Source organism: Leptodactylus fuscus, chromosome 1 (genome assembly GCF_031893055.1).
Source record: "Leptodactylus fuscus isolate aLepFus1 chromosome 1, aLepFus1.hap2, whole genome shotgun sequence".
Lineage (NCBI taxonomy): Eukaryota > Metazoa > Chordata > Amphibia > Anura > Leptodactylidae > Leptodactylus > Leptodactylus fuscus.
The window spans coordinates 205664370-205675990 of record NC_134265.1 but is presented as its reverse complement, the minus strand read 5'-3'; the positions used below and the strand labels follow the sequence as shown (position 1 = coordinate 205675990).

The window sequence follows — 11621 nt, the reverse complement described above, 5'->3', positions numbered from 1 at the left end:
GCATAATACTATGTGCAGGGGCCACTACGGAGCATAATATTGTGTGCAGGGGCCAATATGGAGCATAATACTGTGTGCAGGAGCCACTAAGGGGAATAATATTGTGTGCAGGGGCCAATATGGAGCATAATACTGTGTGCAGGGGCCACTATGGGGCAATAATAATGTGTGCAGGGGCCACTATGGGGCAATAATAATGTGTGCAGGGGCCACTATGGGGCATAATAGTGTGTACAGGGGCCACTATGGAGCATAATACTGTGTGCAGGGGCCACTATGGAGCATAATACTGTGTACAGGGGCCACTATGGAGCATAATACTGTGTGCAGGAGCCACTATGGAGCATAATACTGTGTGCAGGGGCCACTATGGAGCATAATACTGTGTGCAGGGGCCAATATGGAGCATAATACTGTGTGCAGGGGCCACTATGGAGCATAATACTGTGTGCAGGGGCCACTATGGAGCATAATACTGTGTGCAGGAGCCACTATGGAGCATAATACTATGTGCAGGGGCCACTATGGAGCATAATATTGTGTGCGGGGGCCAATATGGAGCATAATACTGTGTGCAGGAGCCACTATGGGTCAGAATTGCAGGAAGGGGGGATAGGGGTCAGTTGGTCTTTAGCGTCGGGGGGGGTCCCCATGTGAAAAGTTCGAAACGGGGCCCTTCCAGATTCCTGGTTATGCCTCTGCATGAAATGTATGTGTTAATGCAAATTTCTGCCATGCGTGTAAAGGCAGCCTGACCAAGATAAAAATTTTAAGAGTAAACAGATGAACACTTTGGTGCGTAGCTGAAAATAAGTGTCACACGTCAGAACCCAAAAGTTGGCAACGCCTTGACTGCCCAAAAGACTACACTGAGAGTAGCCTGAGGTTTGACTCCAGCAAAATGGCGTCTATGTCTGTAATTATGACCTTGCCTCTAGTGCCGAAAATCCACCGAAAGTAAAGCCTACGTCAAGACGCTGACGCCGCCCCTTGCCTGGAAACCCCGTAGCCTCGCGCTGTGTTACCGTTGGTCTGAGGTGTTGAGAGAAGCGGCGGAGGCACCAGTTCTGCCGCAGAGAAATGAACAACCAGGGCGGGGATGAGATCGGGTGAGAGGCTGGAGCGGGTGACGGGTTATGTATGTGGGGTCATCATGAGACGGTTGTGGGGGTGAGGTGACCCTGAGAAAGTGAGGGAGTCTGAGGCCTGGGCATGTGTAGAGCAGCCTGGACGTGTGTAATACCGGTCCGCATGCTGGGCTCGGATACGGAGGGGCCTGCCGGGGAATACTATGGCGGGCTTTGTACCAGCAGCTGGGGCTTCTCCAGGGAAGTGACTTGTGGTCATGTGAGTTGTGTGTTCTGGTCAGGTGTCTCCACATGCTATATGTGCTGGAGTCCTCCATTACTCGTGGCGTGCAGAGGTAGTGAGCCTTGACTATGTCCCCGGCCTAGTTCTCGGCTGCAGCTAGTCCCCTCCTGAGGTGCTGTGCCCCAGGTTCCTCCAGATGGATTTAGTAGCCTTGCTGTGGGCAGAGAACCGGTCTGACTGGTTCACCCTTTGTGTTGTAATTGCTATTTGCAGCACCTGCTCATTATTCTGATGAGCTGTAGGATCTGCACATATGATGCTCATGCGGCCTCATGGGGGGCAGAGTGTTCAGTGCTGAGCACAGGGATGTCCCCGGGGGTGCACTCTATTTCCAGCACTAGTATTTGCCTAGGATCACTTGCACTCCCTAAGGTTGTGTTTTCATGTTCAGGTTTTTGGTGCAGTTTTAGAATCTAAACCAAGATTGAAAGTGCCATCTCTATGTTCTCACCTTTTATAATCCACACCTGAATGTGGAAACGCAGCCATATTGGCAGACGCATGAAGGCTAAACCCTGCCTGCATGTGAATGGAGTTGCACAAAAACTATGGAGCTTTACCTATACAATTGTCTGGTCACATGCGGGGCGTTTCATCTTGTTTTGTTACCTTGAAAAGCAGAGTTTTTGGCAGTGGGTGCATGTGCTTCATAATCTTGTACTGTTTGCCGCTTTTTCCCATTTACTATACATGTATTGGTGTCCTACTCACCTCAGTAAATGAGCTTTTTATATAAGGTCAGTATCTGTAACTGTTTAGGAGGTGCCTTTATATCTATGAGAAGGGAAGAAAAGAAAACTGCAGTCTTGTGGTCCTAGGACCTTCACCTCCATTGCCTGCAGAAAAACGATGTGGGTAATGCTTTGATAGGTAGTTGTAGTACATGTACGTGAGACTGCACAAAGTACATCCAAAAGTTGTACATGGTTTGTGTGACCAGACAAGCAAGAGCCACACTGAAAAATCTGGCAAGTTATGGTAAAACCACATACTGAAACATGTAAATGTACTCTTAATGGTGTGTTCTAGGAGTAGGCTATTAACTTAATCTTAGGCTAGGTCATCAATATAAGATTGGTGGTCTGACACCTGTGACCGTCATCCATTAGCTGCATGAAGTGGTGCTGGGGGGGGAGTTCAACTTCAGACTTCTACCCTCACGTTGCTGGTTTGCTGTTCAGTCTCTCAAATTAGTGGTATAATACCAAGCATAGCCGCTTCCGTTGTAAATGGACTGTATAAGGCATTTGAATTAAGCCTAAAAGAGACCATATACCTAAAGTCTACACACAGAAGTTGAGTATCTTTATACAAACATTGCTTTATTTTTCTGCCACTGATTTTGTGTCACATCATGTACTCATGGCCCAACGCTCAGGGCTCCAGATGGCAGCTAAAAACTTGATGCCATTTGCAACTAGCTTTGCTGCCTCTTAAAAAGCATGCAGATGTGGCACACTCAGCAGCATGTATTGAAGTTTGCTCTATCCACAGATGGTGAATAGATTGGTGAAGCAGGAAGACTTCAGCTTCCTGCTTCACCTTACAGGCAGCTGCATTGAGCCAGAGAAATGGTCTGTAGAGAGCTCCATGGAATAATACTGGACAGTTATGGCTTTTATTTATTTTTTTTAATGTCACGATTACTACGGTATATGAAGGCCACTGGAGGGTATATTATGTGGTGAGGGGAGAGTCTAGATAATGTTGGAGGCCACTTGGCACTGCATTATATATACTGTGGTGGGAGCACTGGGAAGTGCAATATATATCTATCATATATTGTGGTGGGCAATGGTGACCATTACATGGTGCTATAGTCACTATTCTTCAAGCCTTAGACCCCATGCACACTGAGTTTGCTTCTGATATAGGGCTTAGTTTGTAGCAGAATGCACTCGGATGATATGTTGACATTAGAGTGCGTTCTGTGATGCATTCACGTCTATGGGGAGTTCTGATCCATTCTGTTCTGTTGATACGAAATATCCACAAGAAAAGCAATCGTGAGTATGACACTTAGTATGAAAGGAATATATTACACATCCAGTCTAGGTCAATAAACTTGTCATAATTTTATTTATTACATAATACACATATATAAAAGATGGACATTGAAAGGAGAATCTACAAATACAAACTGACTGGGTAAAAGTGAAGTGCAGCAGATGGTATGTGGTCCCTTTAAGTATTTACATATAATGGAGTGCACATGGATTAAGCTAATGCCAGAAAGGACCTCCGCACTGGAGTCCTTTATACACCGTGTGTGGACATTAAATACACATAGCAATAGTATCAATAGCCGCTGAGGTATATATCATGAGTGGCCACTAAGTTATACACATTGCCACAACAGCTCAAAGAAAATGCTAGAAGTTTAAAGTTACCATGTGGTCCAATATATGTCTCCTATCCATTAAAGTAATAGCATTGATACACACACATTGGTGACTATAACAACATAGGTTCACATATATCCTATACCACTATATACAGGTTTAATAGCGCTGTGGCTTACCCATGTTGCCAATAGGAGGTATACAAGTCAGGACAGGCACTCACTCCCCAGTACCTGACGCGCGTTTCGGCTATGCAGCCTTCGTCTGGAGGTGTATCTATATATATCTATCATGTATGGGAAGCACAATATATATCTATCATGTATTGTGGTGGGCAATGGTGACCATTACATGGTGCTATAGTCACTATTCTTCAAGCCTTAGACCCCATACACACTGAGTTTGCTTCTGATATAGGGCTTAGTTTGTAGCAGAATGCACTTGGATGATATGTTGACATTAGAGTGCGTTCTGTGATGCATCCACGTCTATGGGGAGTTCTGGTCCATTCTGTTCTGTTGATACGAAATAGGCTAGGACCTGCTCTAAAAAAAAACATGTCATTTAAACTGAATCGATCGGAAGTCCCCATAGAAGTAAATGCACTCGGATGTCACTCCAAGTACATTCGGTTGTGTACATGGGTATTTGGCTGAATGCCATAAGACCCAGTCCCTTCTGGGCAACACGGCCTACATGTGGATTGTATTTCCTGGACTGAACTTGTCTGTGTGAATATGAGTATCAGAGCAGATATCACAGCTTTTCTTGTTAAGGGAGCATTCACACGGAGTAACGCCGGGCGTGTATTACAGCCGTACACGCCGGCGCTACGGAATGCTGCCGAACACTTCCCATTCACTTCAATGGGAGCACTCGTAACGGCGGCGTTACGAGCGCTCCCATTGAAGTGAATGGGAAGTGTTCGGCAGCCTGCCGGCGTGTACGGCTGTAATACACGCCCGGCGTTACTCCATGTGAATGCTCCCTAAAGAGGCTCTATCAGCAAAATTATGCTGCATGAGCCCCACATATGCATGAATAGCCTTTAAAAAGGCTATTCAGGCACCGCTAAAGTTATATTAAACTTTTTCAGTATCTTGCTTTTGAGGTGGGTTCTACCTCAAAATGAGCTTCAAATGCAGTTGTGTGAACTTAACCTTACTGCAATGTTAGGGTATTTTTATGTATGGCAGATTTGTGCAGGCATGTCTGCAACTGTCCCAGTTGGGAAACAACTGATTCAGTCACTAAAAAGTCTGCAAAAAATCGTCCATATGTGAATACATATCCCATATACAATCCTATTTATTTAAACAAGGCAATAAAAACTTTAATTAAAAAGAATTAAAATGAATTGAGCGTGAGAAACTCAAATGGGCTGCAGGTTGCAGTACTCAAAAGGATGGACTAAAGTGTAACTAAACTTTTGGACTTTAATAAATTTTGTAATACACTTAAATTATTTTTTTTTTTAGATTTTCTATGAAATCCAACATTTCTCACACTTCCTCTTGCTTCTGTATTGAGAGCTGTTTCTGCCTCTCACTGAATGTTATTGTGAACGGAAGTATGGACTGTACAAACTTGCTTCCCGCTCTGTGCCGTATTATTACGTCGCGCTGAGCATTCAGTTGGCATTCAGTGCCATAATAGTACTGAGCAGTAATGTTGTGGGCAAAGAAGTTGTGCCCGTGGTATTACTCCTGGTTGTGTTACACAGCTGAGAACGGTCATACATGACCATGGCATCCAAGGGCTACCGCAATAATAATGACCCCGTGGCGAGATCAGGAGGTGCCCTCATGCATTTTCTGCAGTTCAAGGTCTGGCCAGTGACCCCAGGCTGCTAGAAGTCAGGAGGAGAGAAATACAGGAAGTGAGAAGCAGACAGAATGTTGAGACACTGAGATGGGAAAACCCTTTTAATCCAAATTGGCAGTTTCCCAATTTTAAACATGCCGGGAAAGCAAAAATCTAATTTCTCGCAAAATTCTCAAAAAACGAGAGCTATGAAGTTAGCCAGAAATCAACACACTTCTCAAGCAGAGCTGAGGAAGGTTTAGCAAACTAGGCGTCAAGCGGCTCAAATGCTGGAGCAGGCAGATCATCAATGTCAACAAAACACTTGTTTTATGGTGTCCCAGCGAGCTGCTGAGATGCCGGAGCAATCACAGGCATGGCACAAGGAACAAGTTCAGAGGCAAGTGAACTTGAGAGCTGCCGAAACACCGGAGCAGGCGGATTATCGACTCCAACAACAAGCAGACGAAGTCGCAGGCAGAAGCTAGTAATGGTGTCATTACAAAATACATCTTATCCCACAAAAATACAAGCCCTCATATGGCTACATCACAGGAAAAAAAAATAGCTTGAATAATGTGAATACAAAAATCGCCAAATCATTAGAACAAATCTGGCTGTGGCAGGAATGGAATGTATAAGCTGTGTGGGCGTATACGGGGGTACACAACAGGCTTAGAGCTTACAAGGGGAAAAAAAAAAAACAAGTGATCCCCAGAATGAGCCCCTTCCCCCTCAATAATAGGAGCTACTGAGGAAATAGTAGGGAATTTAGTGTTCCCAATTTTCTCGACATAGCTTATATATTCACCATCTGCTGTGTATTCACATCTGGGATAATAATGCTCTCTACACCCTTTGATAAATTCTTTGAGAGGTGCAGTTTTTAAAACTGGGTCACTCCCTAGGGAATTCCACTCCATTCTGGCATCTTACAGGCTCTGCAAACATGACATGGTGTCCAGATACCAAACCTCTAAATCTGCACTCCAAAACCCGGGATAACGTACTTAATTCTTTATGTGGGTAAAACTGATATTTGGACACAAAAAGGGAAGGAGCACTATTTGGTTTTTGGAACACAGATTTAGACTGTTTGGTTTTTGGACACCATGACACTTTTGTAGAGCTCCTGTAATGCCAAAAAAGTTCACTCCCCTGACTTGTGACCCCATTTTGGAGACTACACCCCTTACTGAATTTATCCAGGGGTACAGTGAGCATTTTTTAACCCCCAAGTCTTGCTATAATTTATCCATAAATGAATACGCAGCTGATTGTGAAAATGCCAATTTTTCTAGGAATATGTCATTTCAGTGCGTAATACAGTATGTTGTTCCCCGTTTTGTATCAGAGACGAACGCTCCAAAAGCTGTTGTGCCCGGGATACCCACTTAACAGTTTTTGGAGTGTGTCTCTCTGCTGGGCGCAAAATATCAGACACTCACTGAAATGGTGTATCTATGGAAAAATTGCAATTTACTCTTATTATCAGCTGTGTGTTCATTTCTGGAAATTTAAATTAATTCAACACTCAAGGGTTAAAAATGCTCGATACTCCACTTGATAAATCCCTTCCAAAATGGTGTCACATGCCTGTAGATTCCACTTTACTGGCAATTCAGAGGCTCTGCAAAAGTGTCATGATGTCCAAAAACCAAACTAGCGCTTGTGCCGAGCTGTGCCCAAAAAGCAGTTTATACCCATATATGACATTAAGTATGTAATACTGGGTAAACCAGTGTCATACATGTGGGCATAAACTGCAATTTTCAGCATGCAGCATGGCGCAGATGAGAAGGAGCACAATGTATTTTTGTAGTACAGATTGTTGGTTTTTGGGCGCCATGTCATGTATGCAGAGCCTCTGACTTTCCAGTAAAGTGGAATCCACAGGCATGTGACCCCATTTTGAAAACCACACCCCTGAAGGGTTTTATCAATTGCCCCTACAAAATGGGGTCACTTCTTGCCAAGTTACTGGCATCTCCACGGCTCTGCAAAAACATAGTTTAGAAAGTTCCTCTCAATCTGTACCCCAAAAGCTAAAAAGAGCAGTGTTCCTTCCCTTCTGAGTACTGCTGTATGTGCCCAAGCAGCAGTTTACACCTACATGTACAACATTTTTGTACCCGGGGTAACCCAGTTTTACGAGTGCATCTCTCTGACGACAGTGGGCCTAATATATCGGGAACTGAAATGGCATATAGGATTCAAAAATTGCAATTCTCCTTCTGTACCATTTGCTGTTCAGGGCAATTTATAAAAGCTTGTGGGTCAAAATGCTCACTATACCCTAGATGAATTCCTTAAAGGGAGTCTATCCTAGATCGTTTTTTAACTAAGCATATCGTTACATAGTCTTTAGAAAGTCTATTCTAAGCATACCTGTCTTTCATTGATCCTCACAGCTGGTTTTGAATTAAACCAGTTTTCTTCATATGCAAATGAATCTTCAGGGAGCACTGAGGGCATTATCCCTGTGCTCCCAGCACCATCATCCTCTGCTACCTCCGTTTCTCCCCGCCCCCTTCTTGAAAGACGATCCCTCCCTCTACACCTCTTCACTGCTTCCAGAGCAACTAGTCACGTACAGCGCATGGGTGAGATTTTAATCCTGCTGTATGTGACTAGCACCATTCAATATCCTGTACGGGGAAGCTGGAAAAAATTTCAGAATGGCATTCGTAAAAAAAACACAACTAATTGACTATTTTCATTTTTTTCCCCCCACTACGATGTTCACCGTATAGGATAACTATCTTCATATTTAAATAGTTTGGGCATTTTTAAGAACAGGGATACCTGGTTCAAGGGAAAGGGACTGATTTGAACTTTTGTGGGGTTTTTCTTTTATCTTTGTGTTAGACCCCCTAGGGACCTTGAATCCTAGGTGGTCTGATCGTTCATAATACACACTGCAATACTAATGTATTTCAGTGAATTGTGACATCCACTCACTTCTATCACATGTTGCCTATGGCAGTGTGTATTAGAACTGTGGTGATAAGACTGGGAGACTTTAGTATGCTCTTGGCTGTCATGGCAACTGATTACCGCCCTCGAATGGCCTTCTCGAGGCCAGTGATCAGTAAAAGATGGCGGCACCCATCGCACCTTCACACTTTAGATGCCTCCCTTTGTTAGTGGCAGTTTCTGGCTATATTATTCATCTATGGAGAGGGCTCGACTCCTGAGCCTTCTCCATACATCTACATGCGGCTGATAACATACATGTGGGGGGTGTGCCTTAGCTTTGGTCTCTTGCCTGCACTCTGATACAAAACTGTGATTTATATGTAAATTAAGTCTTCAGAGACTTATTTGGAAGTGAACCTTTTGATTAGGTTTATAACCAATTTACTGTTGAAAGACTAGCTTTAATAATTCAGGCACATCTTGTGCCAGCTAGGGAAGTCATTAAAGGGGCTCTATCAGCAAAATCATGCTGATAGAGCCCCACATATGTGTGCATAGCCTTTAAAAAGGCTATTCAGGCACTGTAAAAGTTAAATTAAACTACCCCCCCATTTTAAAATAATAACTTAAAAAAGAATGTGCTCTACTTACGGAACGTGCACCCTGGGCGGGCATTCAGGGTGCGCCGTCTTCTTCTTCCCCGCCTCTTCTTCCTCTGACGTCTTCGGGTCCTGTCCTCCTCCGGCGCTTGCTCGCGGACACTGATAAAAAAATAGCCCAGGCACATGCATGAGTAGCTGTAGTAGAAGCCGCGTGCTACTGCGCATGCGCCCGGGCTATTTTTTTTTTTATCAGCGTCCGCGAGCAAGCGCCGGAGGAGGACGGGACCCGAAGACGTCAGAGGAAGAAGAGGCGGGGAAGAAGATGAAGACACACCCAGATGCCCGCCCAGGGTGCACGTTCCGTAAGTAGAGAACATTCTTTTTTAAGTTATTATTTTAAAACGGGGGGGGGGGGGGGGTAGTTTAATTTAACTTTTACGGTGCCTGAATAGCCTTTTTAAAGGCTATGCATGCATATGTGGGGCTCTATCAGCATGATTTTGCTGATAGAGCCCCTTTAAGACTGGCGTACAGAATATCAGCCCTAAAGAGGTTGTCCAGGCTAAACAGCATTTTCTAAATGGGCTGGGGGGAGGTGAAAAAAAAAAAATATATACATACACTACTCTCCTCTCCTCAATGCTCCAATGTCCTACCAGGGTGGTCTGGTCTTGCACCTCAGCTTCTTTCTTGCTGTTGAATGTCTCGCTGGCTGTGGCGTTCCCAGATCCCTTCTTGAGGCCACTGATTGGTCCCTGCTTTCACTTGCGGCGAGTATTTTCGCCGGAAGACAACAACAGAGCTGCAGGACTGGACTGTGCAGGGAGGCACCGGATCCCCAGGGACAGGTGAGTATGGTTTCTTTTACCTGCCTTGGCCTAATTAAAACATTTTTAACTTGGACCACACTTTTATTGTCATGGTGCACGTGACTATGGTGGCCTCTCTGAAGCAAAGTGGCCACACTAGCTGCCCGGTCTGTGCTGTTTCATACAGCAAGGACCGGGCAGCATTGCTTGCGATCAGAGGTGACTTTGATCAGAGGCATTTAACCATTCAGGAGCATTAGTCAAATGCTCGGTACCATGTCCCTCTTTCCCCACAGTCTTCAATTATTTCATAGTGAATTTGCTATAGACTGCAATACAATACACAGATCACATGTTTAAGCCCTCTGCCTGACTCCACCCTCCTGACAATACAGAGACTAAATAGTATATGTTACCAAAACTAACAGCATTGATTGCTCAGGAACGGTGGGGACGAGAGGAAAAAAAATTATCTGTGTCAGGATCATTGGTGCAGCAGCTATTAAATGATGTAAAGAACTGGATTTGTTAACGGGTGGTGAAAGGTCCTCTTTAAGAAAGGGACAGACCTCTATTACCCTTTATAATGATTTTGGCCATCATGGAGAAGAAAAAGAAAAATCCTATTGCATAAATAAGCCATACCCCCAACACTGCAGGCAATGTGTGGCCGAAAGAAAATGACATGACTAACCAGCTTTTCAGCACGTATCTGTCACATATTCATGTTATTCTTTGGCATCTTGAATGCAGAAAAAGTATGTGACTCTAAGACTTTAACCATGTTCCCTGCTAGCAAATGATAACTCTTAAAGAGGACCTTTCATCAGAGTGGGCAGTTCTATATACTGCTGGAAAGCTGACAGTGCACTGAATTCAGCACGCTATCGGCTTTCCCGATCTGTGCCCCGGGTAAAGCGCTATCGGTCCCAGTACGGTAGCACTTCTGACAGTCAGTCAGGTATGTCCTTCTTCACAGCAGTGCCTATCGCGCTGTACAGTGTGAGAGGGGAGGAACGCCCCCTCCCTCTGCTCACAGTGCTCGTCCATAGACGAGTATTATCAGGAGGGGAGGGGGCGTTCCTCCCCGCTCACACGGTACAGGGCTACAGTACCGGGACCGATAGCGCTTTACCCAGGGCACAGATCGGGAAAGCCGACAGTGCAATGAATTCAGCGCACTGTCTGCTTTCCAGCAGTATATAGAACTGCCTGAGCCCAATCTGATGAAAGGTCCTCTTTAACTCCTATTTATAAGTGTAGAAATAAGAAGGTGCTGTCCAACCTGCAATGCAACTTTATGAACCTTAATGTTCTTTCTTTATGCTTCGTCCAAGAGCACCGTCTTTAGCTCCAGTCATCTTCATCCATGTGTTCCAATGAGAAATGATTTCTTTGCCTTGCATGAGTGAAGGGCTAGTGGGAGTTGAAATGGTCTGCATACTCACAGCTTCCTCCAATGTCCTGTCTTATGACATTGGCACTATAATAGCTTTATTATAAAGATGAATGTCTTCACTGCCTTACGCTTCAAATCTGATTTCGCTAGATCAAATCCAATCTGTGAGAACACTTCATTTGTGTCTCCCCATTCTGCAGTCATATGTTACTCTTCCATCCAGCCTTGACTTGGGTAAACATGGATCAAGCAAACATTTTTAGTCTCTGGCGATGGGGGAAGAATAAAGAGTGACTTGAACTAAAAGCTACTCCTGATTTTGCTACATTGACTATTGACATGGCTATCTACGAACTGTCTCCAGCTGCAGATGTAC

The 11621-nt window shown here is 44.4% G+C and overlaps 1 protein-coding gene across 6 annotated transcripts in view; it reads left to right on the top strand.

Moving 5' to 3' along the window:
• The first annotated feature begins 973 nt into the window (after positions 1–973).
• The window catches only part of DAZAP1 (DAZ associated protein 1), a 36600-nt gene continuing 25952 nt past the window's right edge, over positions 974–11621 (top strand). For all 6 annotated transcript variants that reach the window (XM_075283614.1, XM_075283581.1, XM_075283605.1 and 3 more), the window contains exon 1: positions 974–1109. In XM_075283614.1, coding sequence (XP_075139715.1) covers positions 1081–1109 — 29 coding nt within the window. In that variant the 5' untranslated portion in view covers positions 974–1080. The remainder of the gene's footprint in view (positions 1110–11621) is intronic.